General features: G+C 39.0%; 1 protein-coding gene across 2 annotated transcripts in view; it reads right to left on the bottom strand.

Moving 5' to 3' along the window:
• The window catches only part of COL4A2 (collagen type IV alpha 2 chain), a 142,611-nt gene that overhangs the window by 48,954 nt on the left and 75,416 nt on the right, over positions 1-18,241 (bottom strand). For both annotated transcript variants that reach the window (XM_083855132.1, XM_083855131.1), the window contains exons 5-6: positions 2,205-2,339; positions 2,079-2,123 (exon numbers count right to left, since the gene is read on the bottom strand). In XM_083855132.1, the coding sequence (XP_083711258.1) occupies positions 2,079-2,123; positions 2,205-2,339 (180 nt within the window). The remainder of the gene's footprint in view (positions 1-2,078; positions 2,124-2,204; positions 2,340-18,241) is intronic.

Here is an 18,241-nt window from a genome sequence, read left to right as displayed (position 1 = left end):
CTGTAGTCACGAAGTATTTAGACATTCTCACATTAAGCCCAAGGCTTGGATCCATGGGAAACTAGGATTTTCAAAGACAGAAACAGACAGTGCCTTTTTTTAATATAGCTGCAGCTTGAACCAGATGCCCCAGACAGCATGAAAAAATGAGTAGCGAAGGACCTCTCAGAAAGGGTAAGAAAGTTATGTTCAATGCAGGCTCTGTTATGCAGAGAACTAAGCCAGATGAGGCTGCTATGCAAGGATCCACCAAGAACTGGGATTGTTCAGCATTTCAGTGCTTCACTCTGGAAGAGTGGGAAGAAGTGTTCCTCACTGAGTTTGAACAGTTTCCAAGCCAGGAAAGAAGTCAAAGATGCTGTTGGAGCTAGACTGAGTGTCATGATGAAGCTGTGAATATAGAAGAAAACAGCAGGGCTCAAAGGTAGCGAGCTGGGGGCACTCCAAGACCTTGACACAGAGCCTCTGTAAAGTTACTTCTCAAACTGTATTTTCATTGCTGTTCCTACATTCACCTTAACTGCTCTTGGTTCTGGTTTGCACTGAGGCTGATGAGAAGCAAATCTTCCCTTGAGCAGCTCTTTGTTCTAGCAGACTCTGTCACAAAAAACTAGAAAATAACATAAAACATTTCTTCCTTCTCCTTTATCTGTAGGAAGAGTTTTCTCTTTGCTTTTGCACCATTGTTTAGAGAAAACAGAAGAATTTCCATGTCCTTACTCAGCTCCACTGAATACTGGCACTCCTCATCCCAGGAGAGACTCAGTGTTGCCACCATTCTCTCTTGGCTCCCAGCCCCACATCCTAGAACTGTGCCACTGTGGTTTGTTCAGGTGTCTATCTATCTGCCTTCCCTAGGTCAGTGAGAAAAATGGTTGGAAAATGAAAGGGTGCTTGAAGGGCAGGGGAGCTTGAAGAGAATACACAACAACAATGTCGGTTCAAGTTCTGTCTGCAGGTATTTATCCCTCACAATGCAACGTGCAGAGGTCAGGGAGGCAGGGCTGAAAAAGAAAACACGCCCAGGTAAGAGAAGTAGTCCAGCTATAGCAACACTGGGCTTCACAGGGGGGCAATTTACTGTGCTTCCCAGGATGTTACAGTGCTTAGAAAAAAAAATTGGCATGATGCAGTGAGATGAACAAGATCCTTGGCTCAGGAGTGTTAATAGAAATGGCAAACATGGTCTTCTTTTTTTCCTTAAAGAGTGAGAAAGAGGAAGGCAAGGAAGATTGTGAGAGAGAAATCCCTGAAACTTGATAGGAAGCTCTTTTGGAAACAAAAGAGGGTGAAAGCAGAGTGGATGTGGATGCGTGGGCTGCAAAGTGGGGCCCTGGTGTCAGGGAGCACTACAAAGGAAACCCAAGCCTGGGAACTCTGTCCAGGGATTCCAGTGACTCAGATTTCTTTGTTATTTTATGACACAAGATGTAAAGAAGTGTAGGCTGGGAAAATACTGTTCTGTGAACTTTACCCGGTTTTCCTCTTTGAGTATTTCGGTTTCATAGACTTGGTCAATTTGTTCAAAGTTTTACACTGTTTAGAGCTCAGTAAGATTTTTAAGACAATCTCAAGCATGTCATATGAGCTATAAAGCAAATTAACCATAGTTAGTATTCTTAAAATCACTGTCATTATATGAGCTTTACAAATCAGAAATAATTAGGAATGACCAACTTGTGTCCTTCATTCACAAGCTTAAGACTTGTCACAGGTCACAGTGACACTTGTCACACTTATGTCACAGGTCTTTCCTACAAAAGAACACACTTAGCTGGGTAACCTCCAGAGACACAGGAAATTTCTATCATTTTCTGCCTCTTTTACAAGGGGATTTCTCCATAGGACAAAGCAAATGGACTTTAATTATCTGAGGGAATGAGAAGGAGCACAGATTCTGCTCTTTTGTTGTGTATCTGCAGTTCCACTCACTTCAGCAAATATCCTTAGCTGAAAAGTGTGTACGTGGCTGATGCAGAATTTAACCCAGACATTTTAATTAAAGTACAAAGGCTTTGAGCTAGCCTGCAATATTTGCATTTGGTGATTTCTTAAAGATGAAATAACTGGCTACTTACAGGAATGCCATCTGCCCCGGGGAATCCAGTGACTCCTCTTTGTCCCTAGAGTGAAACAGCACAATTAAAATGATGTTCTGCTAGCATTTTTCTTATTAGCTAAAACATTTGATATTCAAAAGTTACCACTTCTCCTTTCGGTCCAGTTATTCCTGGGTGTCCTCTTTCACCTTTGTGACCTTTGGGACCTTGCACTCCTGGTATCCCCATCAATCCTGGTGGTCCAGTGAATCCCTGTGCTCCAAGGAGTCCTGGCTGGCCCTGATAAAAACAATAAAACAGCATTTACACAGGAACAGTTGTGATGCATGAAGCTAGATAAATTATCACTGCTTCAATGGAGTCAATCTCTTGAAGAAAAAATAAACACAGAATTTATTTCCATCCCAGTAGGGCAGGCTCTTTGATAAAAGTCATCTGAAACACCAAACAGAGAAATGCCAGCAGCAGTGACTATATTGCTCATGTCATCACAAAATTGACACATGGATATTAGCATTCAAATCAATATTCACTACTTCACTATTCATGGCCACTCTATGAAAAGACTGTTTTCTTTGGAATGAGGTTTCTCAAGAGTGATTCTCCTACAATACAACATATGATGCTCCAAACAAGTAAAATATGTTTAACTGTGAAGTTTGCTAATTGGCCATATGTATTGCAAGTGGCATCTGATACTCAATGGCAGAGATTTCTGCCTCTTTAGTGACAATATTTCTATTCAGCAGTGGAGCCTGAAAATGATGGGACATGCATGGATCCACACAGGTTGAAGAGTAGCACACAGGGCTCCCTGGTCATTCTTCCTTCCAGTGCTGGTTTGGCTCTTTGCGCCACTTCAACCATTGTTTAAAAATAATCTCTGTTGGCTAATGACATCACAAAGCTCAAAGGGGAAAAACCAATTTTGAAATGACACAATGGTGGTTTAAATAATGGATTGTGACAATATGTCTGAGATCTGTGAACTGAAGTACTTGAATATTGTTCCAGACGTAGCATCACTGAAGGCACACATGTTTTGCATGTACTCACTGCACTAATGACATTAATAGTACATTGCTGCAATCTTTTCTGGAGAAATATGTTTTAAATGGGACAAAGCACCATTTACCAAGACATTCAAATTAAGTCAAATCTGATGAATGTTGTTTTTAAAATGCAATTAGATTATTTTCACAGACCAGGCTGGAACAGCACTCATATCTCACAAAGGAGAAGAACTACAGCAAACCACAAACAAGCACATATATATTTATGTCAAAAAGCTGATTAAAAATATTACCTTCTTTTGGTATAAAATACTTACAGTCTTGTCCATGCTGTTAAAGAGCTAGAAGGTGAATGCAATTCCTGTTCAAGAATTCAACCTCATTTAATGCCATTAAGGTGCAAAGAGGGCAGTGTGGGGACTTGAAAAAAAGAAACCTGAATATAGCCTAATTTCTTTGGATCAGGAAGTTGTACCAAAGATACTGAACAATGCCTTACTGATACTGGAAAAAATTATTTTAGTCTCATAGGCCCATTTGTGATACACTTTAAAAAATCATAGTCAACAATTATCTAAAATAAAACTTTATCTGTGCTATAGTTGTCTTTATACCCCACACCCCAAACCAATGCTATGACTGAAGCATAGCTTACTTGTAAAACAAGTAAATAGCTTACTTCAAAAACAAATCAATTTTCTACACTGCTTCCATGTAAAATGGTTGTCTCAACATTTGCGGTAGTTTTATATTTTAAATCATGTATCACATCATATGAGTGCATATTGAGAAGCTGACACGGCCAACAAATCACAGAACTGAGTGTAATTTAATTTTGGAAGAAGACTAGGAATGAGCCAATTTGAAGGCTGAATTACACTGAGTTCCTTGGAACAAGCCACCAGGATGGATCTTGTACAGTATGGATCTTTTGTTCCACTGTTATGACTGATTTCACAAGACTGATGGTTTAGGAGCAGTGCCAAAGGACAACATGAATTCAAGTGTTTGAGCTGTCAGTCTGAAAGAGAATTCCCTTGCTTACAACCAAATCTGACTTTATACAGTATCCCTACTTTTAAACCAAGTCTGCTCACATGGATTATTAGGCACTAAGAGGACAATGTCTTTTCAGATTAACAAACTGAGAAGGAACAAAGATTACACGAATACATCTAAAACATAAAAGAGCTCACGTTGGCAGGAGGTATATGCATCTGAACAAACAGCTGCCCATTTCCTTATGCCAGACACTGCTGGTTATTACAAATGCACCTACCTCCACCAGCAGAAGCTTTTAGTTTTTTCAAAATGCAGCGAATCTCTAAAATTTATTTTGTGGAGATGCAGATCACAGTAGGTATATTTTCTGAGTTGCCTGACTTAAATTGAAAGATGTTGATTAAAATCACTAGAATAATGACTTAAATCTGAACCAGAATTTTTCAGTGTGAGTTCCAAGACCAGGAAAAAGAAAAACCTTTCTTATGCCACAATTTCTCCACTTCTCTTACATACTATGCCTCAAAATTTAAGTATATAGAAATCGACAAAACATATATGAGCACACCCCATGAAACTGCCTTTTTAGGGAAATAGACATTTCATTCATTAAAATAATGTCAGTGATTTTCTTTTTTTTGGGTTTTTTTTTTTGGTAGAGCAGTATAAATTCTCATGCAAATATCAATCAAAAACATTTCAATTTTACTATAAAGCCTTAGAGTATTATTCAGTGCTTAAGGTAGTTAGTTCTTCCTCATGCACTCAAATCTAGAAAGGGACCTTTAAAAAGGTTCCAAAAGGATGAAAATATATCCCTTACATCTGCAAAGAACACAGAAAAATGATTCAAATTCATTTGTAAAGATTTGAGTTGGCTCCAGTTGCATTTAATTTCTGAAAATAAATGTTTCAGTTGCTTCTGCAAAGAAAGGAATACATGGGTTCTGTGCACTGAAAATGCCACTTTATTTTTGGAGTCCCTGAAAGCCAGAATAAATAATTTAAATTCCAAAAACCATTCATTCTCCTGAGATAAGCAAATCATCTCTTTAGTGCCCCTCTACCCTCCTTTAGAGGGCATCTGTCTGGAGGTAGAACACACATAAAACTTTTCATTGCAGTTTCTGTTATGTTCAGAATTTTCAAATCTATGCCTGGCTTTCTATAGGGACCACACAGAGGTGTACAGTTCAAAGGTGGTATTCCATGGAACATGTTACCTCTCTAACTCCTACATCAGATACCTCTCCCACTTCCAGTCCCATTTTCCTGTCTGGTGTGGAGGAAGAAATAAACAAGGAATGGAAAACAAGGAAGAGGACTGGGTATCAGCACCCCTTATCCATGCTTTCCTGGTAGTTATCTGGTCATTTGTTTGTTGAGGAATATGGGTTATTTAATATAAAAACAAGAGACTAGATCCTCATGGGCCTAGTTTAACACAAGGTTAACGTCAGAGCTAGGGAAATACTTAATATCATGACAATGTTTGTGTAATTCTCCAGCCAATTAGTACCTTGGCCTGTTAACTGAATTAACTTTGTCAACCTTCTTTAACTCAGACATGTTAGTTTTAACTCTGCTTTCTTTATCTTAGATCTTTTGTTGGACAAGTATGTCCCCTTTTCATTAGCAAGTGACCTAAGAACATTCTCTCTTTGGCAAAGGTCACTGAGGAGATTTAAGCAAAGACAATCAGTTTGAAAGGTTCAGTTAAACAAAGCATGACTCAATTCTTAGTCCCAAATACCCCTGTGTGACACATGCCATGCATGGTACTATTCTGCTTGTGCTCCTGGAGGGTCAGAAATACTAGAAAATTCTCCAAAGCTGTAAAATTGTGCTTGACTTAAAATTTCCAGGTTTTAGGGGATAAAACCCAAAACAACAAAAACAACAAAAACCAGAAGCAAGCCTAGGGGAACATATCATCCATGTTATATTTTAGAAAACTCATGAAGTACTTTCTGTTGTACATGCTCTGGCCCATACTGCCCTTCCCATTTCACTAGGGTGAACTGGACCTCTTCCCTAATCCAGAGCATGGCACCATTACCTCATGCCACCCACCAGGGGACTTACAGGCCAGTGTTGAGGCTCACTGAAGTGTGTGTGGAATGCCATGGCCAGCAGCTCTGAGAGAGCACATAAAAAGAAAAGGAAATAGTGGGCTGATGGAATATCTTGAAGATTAAGAAGAAGTTCTTTCATTGTTTTTATACGACTGTTTAGTCGAATTACAAAGCTCCCAATGTCAGGATATACACCTAAATAGGCAGCCCCTGCTTTGCTCTTCCTGCAACTTCAGCTGACTGAAAGAGGTCTCGCAAAATTCTTGTGGCCAGCCCAGATATTGTGCAAAAACTATTTACAGAGAGGAGCAAAGGTTGGAAATTAGAAAGCCTGGAGGAAATCTCCCCAGAAAACATTTGCCATGTTATATATACATTGTCACTTGTCCAGTGACATGCATGAAAGAAACTGCTGCCAAGGTTGTGACTGAATTTAATAACTACATTTTGCAATTAAGTACTAGTGGACGTAAGAAGATCCTGATCAGACTTTTAAATTTGGACTCAATGTTCATGTTTTGCAGTTGAATTTTGATTTCTGGCTCTTTTATGATCAGTCAGATGAAAGAGATGTCATGTTGCAATACTTTCTTCCTTCTAATTTGCTGTTAAATTTACAGTGTGGAAACAAAATTGACAGAGGAGGGTGAGCTAATTTTGAGGGCAACCAAATGTTTGATGTGCTATACAAAGAGAGATGTAACAAATGACAGTACCTCCTCCAAAGGTTTTAGAACACAGGAATAATGAATTTCTGAGAAATCTGCCTACTAGGGTGGAGACACTGGAGAAAACTGTTGATTGGCAATAAAGAAGAGATTGAATCACTTGCTAGAAAACTTCCCAGCCATTGAACCCATTTCTCCATGTTTCATTACAGATAGCCATTTTGCAATTGCTTCTGGTACATGGAATGTGATGATTCAGTATTCCCCACATGGAAACGAGCCCTGTAGACCATCATTTCTTTTAACAGTGGACAAAAAGAAAGGAGGTTAATTCCCTGACATTTTAAAAAGGTCACTGGTGAAAGGACAAGTTCATTTCCTGCGGGAAGGGTGATCTGACCATGACAGACAAGCTGGAGCTGGGACTTTTTGTAAAAGCTCTTAGTCTGGAACAGTCCCTGTAAGAACAGATGGGGAAAGGACGTGACAGCAAAGACCTCAGTGCACTCCTACTCAGTGAGACCAGCAAGCGGAACAGACAGCAACTCAACAGGGAATAAAATAATTTATAAGGAAAATGAGCAACTTTTGGCCCCAAGCACAGAAGAAAGAAATAGGAAAGTTTTTAAATGTAATGCTACCAAAATGTGGAAAACTGGGTGTAAATGTAGGAAATTTGTGATTCTTTCAGGCAGTTTCAATGGATGTAGTGCGCTAAAGGAATCACTAACCCAAAATAAAAAAAAGTATGATCTCAGTACTCCCACCTCCCCAAAAAATAGAAACTACAAGGAAGAACCTCAAGAACTCTGCTGTGGCACAGAGAGTCACACTAGGATGGGCATATCATCTGGCATCTCTGCTGGAGCATAAACCCAGGAGGTTATCTAGTTTATGGATTAAACATAGTAGAGGGGAATATGTAGGGAAAGGGTTTGGGGTTCAGCTTCATGAAGTGAACACTTTGTCAGAAATACTTCATCTATGGGGTTGCACCACTTTGGGCTGAGAGGCAGAAACAAGCAGACCACGTGGAGCACCTGCTGCCATGCCATGGTTTGACTCAGCAGCTGTTTCTGGTGGCACTGGGCTGCCCAGTACAGACAGACCTCCAGAGATCTTCAGACACTGAGTGCAACACCTACCATGACACAGAAGAAAATGGAACATTTTTGTACTCTCCATCATTACACTGTACATTTATGATGTAGTTTGAATGGTTCCATCCACATCAGCAACTCAAGTGTTTTGTTTAAGCAAGACTAAAACACATTCGTAATTCCACCTAGGAAGAATGAATCAAAACGATCCATGGAAGGGTAGGAAATACAAATATACAGGGCAAAACACAACTAATGCTAGCCACTGGAGAAAAAGATCATCTGAGAGAAAAAACTCCTGAAGTTTGTGCAGGCTTGGTTGTTAAACATAGTAGCATGTTACTTTCATTTCTGTGTTTTCAGGACTGTAGTAATAACTATTTTCTTAAAGACAGATGCCTTGCAACAATTTGCAGTGAGCATTCAGAAGCTCCTCACTAGATGGCACCAGCCATTGCTGCTGCATGCAGCCCCCACTGCAGGTGCAGGATTCCAGACCACAGTACAACCTTCAGGAAACCTGATAAGGAGTTCAGATAGGGTCAAACTGTCCTTGAGCAAGGTCTGAGGCAACAAAAGCAGAAGGTTTCTGCCAAAATGTCTGTAAGTGAGATAGCTGGGAAGTGCAAATGAAATGGGATTAAATGTGTCATGCAACTGAGCAACATGACTGCCTGGAATGAAGATTTTCTGTCATTCAACTTATATTTTGTGTAGTAGGCAAACTTAGTCTTCTACAAGAAATGAGAAAAACTTACTATCTTAATTCTTCATTGGATTACTAAATTTACATTTACTGTCACAGGCTTGAAAATTCTCAAATTTATCTTCTGAATCTGTATTTTTAGCGTAGGGCTGGCATTAACTTCTGCCACTACAGTGATACCAAAAGGGTTGTCTTATTCTGAAGTTTTGGACATTTGGTAACAAAATAGTAACCAGTGTACCATGGCACCAGGAGGAGATGGGACTTCTGTTGTCTAACTAGAATATTGATAGGCAAATCAAACAAACCTTTCTCTTGAGCCTTAAGCTGCGTGATACTCAATTCTTAATCACAGAGTAGCACTGAAAGTTGTCAGGCTTTAACAAAGAAGTATATAACTAATGGTTATTTCTACTTCTTTTTTTTCTGTTTTGCCACTGTAGAGGAGGTTATTTAGCTGAGTTTCACATTCCCACTCTTATTCTCAGAAAATACTTTCCTTCTCATTTGTTAAAAAGCTTTTTTTACTTATAACGAAAGTAAACAAAAAATTATAAAATTAGTTAAAAATAACTAAAAAATGAGGCTTGTTCAGCCTAGTGGCATGGTAACAATCTGCTGTTCTTTTAACTTCATTGTCTGGCCATACAACATTTTCTCTTAGGACAGTGGTGACCAAATGACATTAATTCCAGAGAAGTGATTCAGCTTGCAAAAGAGTGGATTTCTTTTTTTTTTTTTTTTTTTTTCATTAAGGAAGGAATACACATTAAATCTTCATAAAAAAAGAACTATGAAAGCATTCCCGTAACCAGAAGCCACATCCCTTTTCTGTACTCAGTAATGAAATAATTTTTGTACTGTTTTCTGTTCCCACGGTTTGATCTAATTTGTGATCTTCCAGAAAGCTGCTATGTCACCCAAGAAGATAAAACATGTGCAAAAGTAAATATATGCTGGAATGTAGGTCAAGAACTCAAAAGAACCAGTTAATAGTTTCTTCATGTCACAAAATACACAGGAGTGAATGTCAGAAATGCTTTCTGTGCTTTGCAGTGCTTCTGTAGTAAGAACAATATGGGGACCACAGCAATGGTCTCTCAAAGAAAAGCATCAGAAAGGGCAAGTCTAGACAAAACCACATGAGAGTTTCCATACTAAACCTTCAAAAAGTTATTGCACAGAAGAAAGGAGAAGAGGAAAGTGGACAAGGTGTGGGAAAGAAGCGTTGGGCAGAGGCAAAGGGTGGTTTTGTTTGCAGACTCTGTAAGGGGATATCTCTAAAAGTACAAAGCAGAATCTCTGCTGAAGTATGCTAAATAGACAAACTAGGAAATTTACTACCAGAATTAAGACATATTATAGCAAATAGTAAACCTCTCTAGTAAGCATGCTTTACTGAATTATGTGAGAAGACTTAAAATGACTTGAAAGGCACTAACTTTTTTAAAGTATTATATTTATAGAGCAGATGTAGACGTTTATGTACATACAATGTAGTCACCAAAAGCTCCCATCAGGTGCAGGTGATATCTCATGGCATGATATCCTAATGCAGATATTCAAACTAAGTCAAACAAATGCACCTGAATGTGCCCATTTTTCTTAAATGTCTACAAAAGGAGCCCAAGTCTCTAGCTCAAAAGTTGACCTCATATCATTGCTTTCTAAACTGTGCAAGAAGGCAATACACCAAAAGATCAAGCCCTGAATTTGAGCATTTAGAAATTATAATTAAGACTGAAATAAGAATCTTGCTGCATGAAAAGGGAGCTGATACAAATGCAATAAATTTACTTAAGCTGGCAGGCAATATAAGGCAGAAATATTGCTACTGGTAGTACAAAACAGTTGGATTTTCTTGGAAGTTAGAAATATTTCAGCATTAAAGAGTAATCAGATGATAATGGTACATGCTCAAAAGCATACCCATTTATTCCGTGTTAGCCTGAGAGTGGAAGTGCAGTTAACTGAGCTGGTTAAACTGAGACTACCAAGCTAAGACAACTATAAAATCATAATAAAACTCTACTTAGGTGACATGTAAATACTATCCCTTTGACTACCAGATAAATTCTGTTTTTGAGAAAGAGGTAACTAAAGTTAAATTCGGATATGTCAACTTTGAATGAACTTGGATGAACTTGAATGAGCTAACGATGTTTTACAGAACACTAAAGTGACATTGATTTATACTTGTCAAATGTTCATTCCTATGTAATTAATTGGAGAAGGTTAGTTTGATAGCCAACCAAAAATTCACCAGAGAGGAAAATCACCTTGCCAAATATGCTCTTATAACCAGACAATTATCACACTGATGGGTGTGGAGAAGGAGCAGGAGGAAGCAGGGAACTCCCAGTTACTCTGTGACATCTGCTGTATCATGCTCATGTAAAGGAGTGGACTTTGGCCATGATGCCTATTAAATGTGTGATTAAACACTTGGAGGACAGCAAATGCCTTATATGTTTTTAGGACAATGAGTGTATTTATAGAACAAAATTCTGTTCATTCAACATGGGTTTTCACAGGATTGAAAAGCCAAAAGATTTCCAGGGCATTATAGAATGCAATGCAATCTTCCTACTCTAGTATTATCTGTATCAAAATTATTTTTTTAAAGTTCTTTTCATTCATTCCATTCATTTTATTACCATCATAATATTAAGATCAACCACTTTCTGGAACTTTTTAAAAGCATACTTCACACATATTGCCAAAAACTTGGATAACACAGTCAGTTGGATAGCTGTGCTGCTTGGCTAACTGGACTTCTCAAGGCAAGACAACAACCAGCACCTGCTTGAGTTAGAACATTCAGTCATAGACACAAGAGCCAATCTGCCAGCCCAATTGCTTTCAAATGGCTTTGAGTGGTGTGTGGGAGTGTTCTCAAGATCCTAAAATTCAGGAAGTTCAACACAGATGTTTTCTGTCAGTAGGCGTTGGAAGCACCAATAGTAACATCTGTTCACTTTTCATATTTGTGAGAACATTTTTTTTTTTTTTGGTCCAAAAACCGTTCACTGTTGAAATTTCCAAATTGTGCAACTGGCCAAAATGTTAAGCTCATTAGGCTCCATGAGTTTAAGAGTATGTGAAAATTAAAACCCCTCCAGGAGTTCAGCCTATCGTATGCCAATTTTTCCATTCTGTGTTCTTCTGTTTAAACAAAAGCACAACTATTTTTGTGGTGGGAACAGCTATCAAAACTGACTTGATCATGCAAATAGAAGTTACTACTGGCTGTTGTAACTATAGAAAGAATTTCTCTTACAGAGGCTGTGACTTTTTAGTAATTTGTGTACTGGGATACCCTCTCCACATGGGAGCCCAGAACACATGTTCTAGCAGCATGTACAAGGGACTCGGTACAGACCTTCGCACTCCGGTCATGGGAATTTACAGTTTGGGACAGTCTCCGAGTTCCCAACAAGGCCAGATGATTGGCTCTGAACCACCAGGAAGGATGGCGGGCTTTAAGGCAGATGTGTGCAGCAATATGAAGAGTCATTGTTGATACAGAATCAGAGACATCTTTTTTTTCTCCTAACCCTTCTAGACAGATGAGTCTCAAGAGCAGTGGGGTGCTGTGATATCATCTGAATGGAGTTTGTACAGTTGTTTCCTCTACATGATTTCCCAACCTTGATGTATCAATGCAAATGCTCTAGAAATTTCAGTAACTGGGACTCTGTTGAAACCTGCTGTTGAGTCAGCTTACACTGACGCTAAATCAACCTTTATGCCTTCCAGTCTATGGGGCTTGTTAACATCACAAATATTTCAATGCAATCACTTTGATGGCTGTTAAGCTGGGCCTGCTTTCATGCTGGGTTTGTCTCCAGAATCAACAAATAGTCTAAATAATCTGTAGATGAGAAGTCTTCAGTTAGTAAGTAGAAGTACTGAAAATTATCAGCAGCTGTCTTTTATATCATACAATTGTGTTCCCTGCACAGATTCACAGTAAGTTTTCATAAGTTGGCAGTACTAGATCAAGCTGAATGATCATCCAGGGAAGCTAAGTTATTTGGGGAAAGTATTACAGCAACCAATTACTTGGAGAACTCTGTGATTCTCTGAAGTATTTCTTCTTTTTTTATTTTCCTTTGAAATCAGGCAGAAGGAGAGTAAAAATATTTCCCTTTGAATCATGAAGGAAATAGTTCTGTATCATCTACTGGAAAAAAATGAATGTAACTTGCGATAACAGTCTTGGAGATGGTCAAGGGTGGAATATAAATTTGAACAGGAAGTTCTCCAGATCCATTGCAAAATATCTAGTTTTTCTGGTAGACTCAGTTTGAGGTAGCACCAATGGGGGCCAAGAGTGCCCACACATCTTCTGCAGATTCCAAAATCTCATCACTCATGGGAAAGGATGTTCTGGAGAACATCAGCAGCAGACAGTTTCAAAGCTGTTCAAGGAGAAAGCCTATTTATCATTTCAAATGTTGGTTTCAAAAGCAATCGGAAATTTTTTAACCAGTTATTGTAGGTAGTATGGGCTATGGAGTTTCTTCAGCAGAGGATGGGGAAAATAATCAGAGCAAACCATTTTATTTGATCATAAAATCATAGAATAGTCTGGACTGGAAGGGACCTAAAATCATTTTGTTCCAACCCTGTTACCACAGGCAGGAATACCCTCTACTGAAACAGACTTCAAAAAGCCCCATCCAACCTAAACTTGAACAATTCCAGGGATGGGACATCTACCATCTCTCTGGGCAAGCTGTTCCACTGCCTTACCACCCTCAAAGTAAAGAATTTCTTCCTAGTATCTAATTTACATTTGCCCTCTTTCAGATTAAAGCCAATACCACATACCTTTGTGAAAAGTCCCTCTCCAGCATTTTTTTAGGCATCCTTTAGATACTGGAAGACTGCTAAAAGGTCTCCCTGGAGCCTCTTCTCCAGGCTTAACAGCCCCAGTTCTCAACTTGTTCTCATAGGAGAGGTGTTCTGGCCCTCTGATCATTTTTGCAGCCCTCCAACAGATCCATGTCCTTCTTATCTTGGGGGCTCCAGAGCTGGACACAGCACTCCAGTCTGGATCTCACCAGAGCAGAATGTAGGGAGAGAATTACCTTCCTCAACCTGCTGGTCACATCAGCTGATTTTGATCCAGCACAGGATGTGTTGGTTGCAAGGATGGTGTTTTGAGTCATGTTGAGCTTCCTGCCCACCAACACTCCCAAGCCCTTCTCAGGGCTGCTTTCAACCTGGTCATCCCCCAGCCTGTATTGACTGGGCTACTCTGACCCACACACAGCACCCTGTACTTGGCTTTGCTGAACTTCATGGGCTTTTCAGCCTGGATGGCATCCCTCCCCTCCAGCACGCTGGCCAAACCACACAGCTTGGTGTCGTCAGGAAACTTGATGAGGGTGCACTTAGTCCCACTGTCCATGCAGCTGACAAAGCAGTTGAACAGTGTTGATCCCAAGACCAACCCCTGAGGAACATCACTCATCACTGCTTTCCTCTTGGACAATGAGCCATTGACTGCAACTCTATGCATGTGTCCATCCAGCCAATTCCTTATGCACCAAGTGGTCCATGGTCCACCTGTCAAATCCTTGTCTCTCCAGTTCCGAGAAAAGGATACTTTACTCCTTTTCATTCTGCAGATACTGAGGGAGTGAAGGCACTGCTAAATTGTACTGGCAAGTTGCTTTTACTTGAAGGACATGCCATTAGTTTGACAGGTCTTGGAGAAAATTTAGGTTGCTCTCTAACTGGTAGCAAATGCAGGTAATGTAGAGGAAAGGAGAAGCCTTCCAGACAAGGAGAAACAATAGAGGGAGCCTATCTGTTCTATCAGAACACCAGAGAGACTGCTAAGCAATTTGTTTTAACTACTCATCTGGGTCCCATCACTGAGGACTGGTTTCGGGCTTCAGCTTGAGAAAAGTATCCTCAGTATTTCAGATTCTGATTCTAGAGTGTCTCTAAGCTTTGTTAAATTAGTGCCTTCTTGGCTAAAACACAGTCTGCCAACAGGATTAGCTGTGTCAAAGGAATCAGTGATGTGCAGTGATGCTCTGTCTTTGTGAACTTGTAATGCACTTGCAGAGATGCTTCCATCAGTCTCATGGGAGAAGCTGCATTTATTGACAGGGACACTGAATTGCTGGTAGTGAAAGGTCAGAATGGCACAGTTCACAGGCCAACAATGACCCCAAACTTCTGCTAAGCTGTCTCTCTTGCTTTACCATATCTGCAACAGGCTACGATGAAAGGGAGCAAGAGATAAATGTGAAGCTTCTCCTCCTTTCCAAAACACTAGTTAATGCTGGAACATCTGTACCCGAGATTTATAGGTCCTGGATACTCCAGGTCCCTGAGAAGATCTCAACTACCACACTGAGTGTCAGTCTTCTATATTTTTGACAGGGAGAGTAAACAAATGCACTTTTATTTATGTGATTCCTTTGAATTTTTGGCCCTTGTTCTCCCTTTTTTCATGAAAAAATACTTTCAACTTTTCTGACTGTTTCTGCATATGGGAGAACCTAAGGCTTTTATCTAGCTACTGAAAAGAGCCAATGCTAGCTCTCCTGTCCAAGTTAATGCCTATAACTTTTATTGGTTTTTTTTTGTCAAGAGATGAAGAACATTTGCTATATAAAAGCAAACAAACTCTGAGCAATAGTGTTATGGAGGCTACAGTGCTCAGTACAGATTGATGATGTGGACGGCTGAATGAGTCACGATGGCCTGGAGATTGATAACCCAAATTACCTGGGCAATAAAAAAGACTAACCAAATATTATCTGCTCTAGCTGACCCTGACTGAGCACAGTTGGTTGGACTAGATGATCTTAGAGCCCCTTTCCAATCTCAGCCATTCTGTGATTCAGTGAAATATGGCAATACTGATGTTCAAAATCCTCTTTAAGACCCTGCAATTTAGCTGTTTGCCTATTCTATTGCTTAGATTTTTTCCCCTCTGTGATGTTCGTAAAATTTTTCTGTCTGTGTACATATTTATTCTCTCTTTTGTTTGCTGTCTTCAGATCTCTGTGTATCTAACACAAGCCATAAAGCACTTTATATTTTTTTAGAACAGATAAGGGGTGGGAGTCACTGACGTGAGGTGGAATACTTTCTTACTGTTAAAAACAGTGATAATTACCATGAAGTGTTTGGTTAAGTTAGCATTATTGACAAAAGCCAAGATGCAAGTTTATAGCTATCTGCTTGTGGGTAACTATAGCTGTGTGTTTGTTGCAGACATATTTATTTATGTATGTGTGAGGTTTTCCCATATTTTTACAGTTTACATGGGTATTTACAACAGCGAGAAAAACAGCCTTCTGGTCCCGCAATGCTTTAAAAACCTCACTAAACCCCTGCCAGACCTATCTGCCAACATTACTGATTTATAAAGTTCTGAACTGAAGAAGTTTCTGCTGTTGTTTCTGCCACAGGAAGACACCAACAAGCACTCCTAAGGATAAAAAACAACCTACTTTTTTTATGAACACTGCCTGATATTTCCATTACATTGTGACACAAAAAAGTGGGTGCACTTAAAAGGAGAGATTTGAAGAAAGAGTTAGAGTAAAAAAAGATCACAGAGTTATTCAGCTTCCTCTGAGTATTTTTGACTTAGGGCCATTTTTCTCTTCCTACTCACCCTGCCACCTCCAAACAAAAAAGAAACCCACAACAGATTTTCAACAGATACAGGAAAAACAAAACAAAACAAAACAACCCCTAAAATTAAGTTTGTTTTAATGAGGCTGACAGAATTTTCAGATGGTAAATTTCCAGTAACAAGGACTGAAACAAGAATCAATGAAAACTCATTTTTAATTACACTGGCTGGGGTAACACAACATCACCTCCATAAATATTAACCCAACTGCAATGAAGAAAATCAGCAATTTGCCTATTTGAATATTCTTTTTGTCTTGATGATTTTATCAATCTAATTCCTATACATATCAGATACCTTTGGAAGATGAAACTAATTCTACCAGAATATGGTTTAGTAACCCCATGGAGATGATGCAGTTCAGGAAGAATTTTAATGAAGCACCATGGAGAAAGAATTTGAATTATTAACTATGATGGATTGTGGACAAAAAACAAAATGAAATCTATTTCCTCTCAGAATTCAATAAAACTATTTCATTCTGAAGATAAATGAGATTTAATATGATTTTCCAGTTAATTCTGATTATTTTAAAGGCCTGACTAGACACTGAGCTGTTAATGTCTTAGATTTTGAGTTACCACAGAAATTTAAATAATTTTAATTATTTTATGTGAAGTAGTTATGAGATTTCTGCAGAAGTTCCTCCTTGACTGAACTTTTCCCAATAAATTCAATTATTAGTATTTTGAATGTACAGCAGAAACATTAAGGAAAATAGCTGGAAATATATTTCTAGGCAAAGCATAGGCTTAGATTGCTTTTCAGCTGTTTGACTAAGCAACTTGCTGCTTCATTCAATTAGTATCTTAGAGAGCTGATGACCTTGTACCCAATTGAATGTTTAATCCTTGACAGCAGGAATTAGCAATGACTTGAGAAAACAGCTAAACAACAGGACACAACATTCTCCATCACACTGAGAGCACTGCTGCTCTAAACTTTCCTTCAGATATAAGATACAGCTATTAACTGGTGGGTTCTTAAAGAATACATCTTTCAGCTTAGAAAGATTACTGACACTACTCTGACAATATGCAGGGTTCACTTGCTTCACTATAGATGAACAAACTAATAGTATTAAGAAACCAGAAGTTTTAGGAAAAAACCAAACAAACTGAGGCAAGAGATTTACTTTTACCTTAATGTGTGCCTGATATTAAGGAGTGCTTGTAGGGTAAGTATTCAAAACTGCAGCCTTCTCATTCTTCAGTAAATGTGTGCAGATACTCATGAGGGCTTGAGACAGGTCTGTAGTGAACTGGTGTCACTTGTGTGCCAAACTGAAGATGGGAAGCACTCATGGATGAGAACACTACTCTCCAGTCAATGCCCAGCACGTCCTCACATTCACCTTTCTGGAGCCCACAGTGAGTTCCCTTCCACCTTTGTGCAGAAACACATGTGGGTATCACAATCCCTGTCACACCTCAAAGGTGCTACAGGTCTCAGAAAAGTCCTTCTGAATTGAGGTAAATTTCAGCCAGTTTAATATTTGCTAACTCTTAGGCTGCTTCAGCAGCAGCAATCCTTCATCACAGAGATAAACAGAGACTTGGAAAAACATTTCAGAAGACAGTTTTTGTGCAGCTGTTAACAACTTCAGAGAAGAAACGCAGAAGATACGTGTTGGGATAAAACACGCAGTGACAAAAATGTAAACACAAAAAGCCAGGCTGTGACCTAATTTAAGCCTTGTTCAGTCACAGGCTAGCTAAAGCATGCTTCCACACTCATATTAAAAAAACATCCTGAAATTTAAAACAACTGAAACCACACAACAGTGGGACTTCTTGCACTGTTTCAAAGATGTGTAGTGAAAAAAAAAATAATTTAAATGTCTGAGATTAAATAGAAAGTATCCAAGAACCCATTTAAAATGCTTTTACATTATTAATCACTTCTTTTCCTAAACCTAATGGAGCATGTATGTTTCAGTAAAAAT

This window comes from Zosterops lateralis (assembly GCF_965231275.1).
Source record: "Zosterops lateralis genome assembly, chromosome: 2".
Taxonomy (NCBI): Eukaryota; Metazoa; Chordata; class Aves; order Passeriformes; family Zosteropidae; genus Zosterops; species Zosterops lateralis.
The sequence above is the reverse complement of the archived record's forward strand: the minus strand, read 5'-3'. Positions and strand labels throughout refer to the sequence as shown.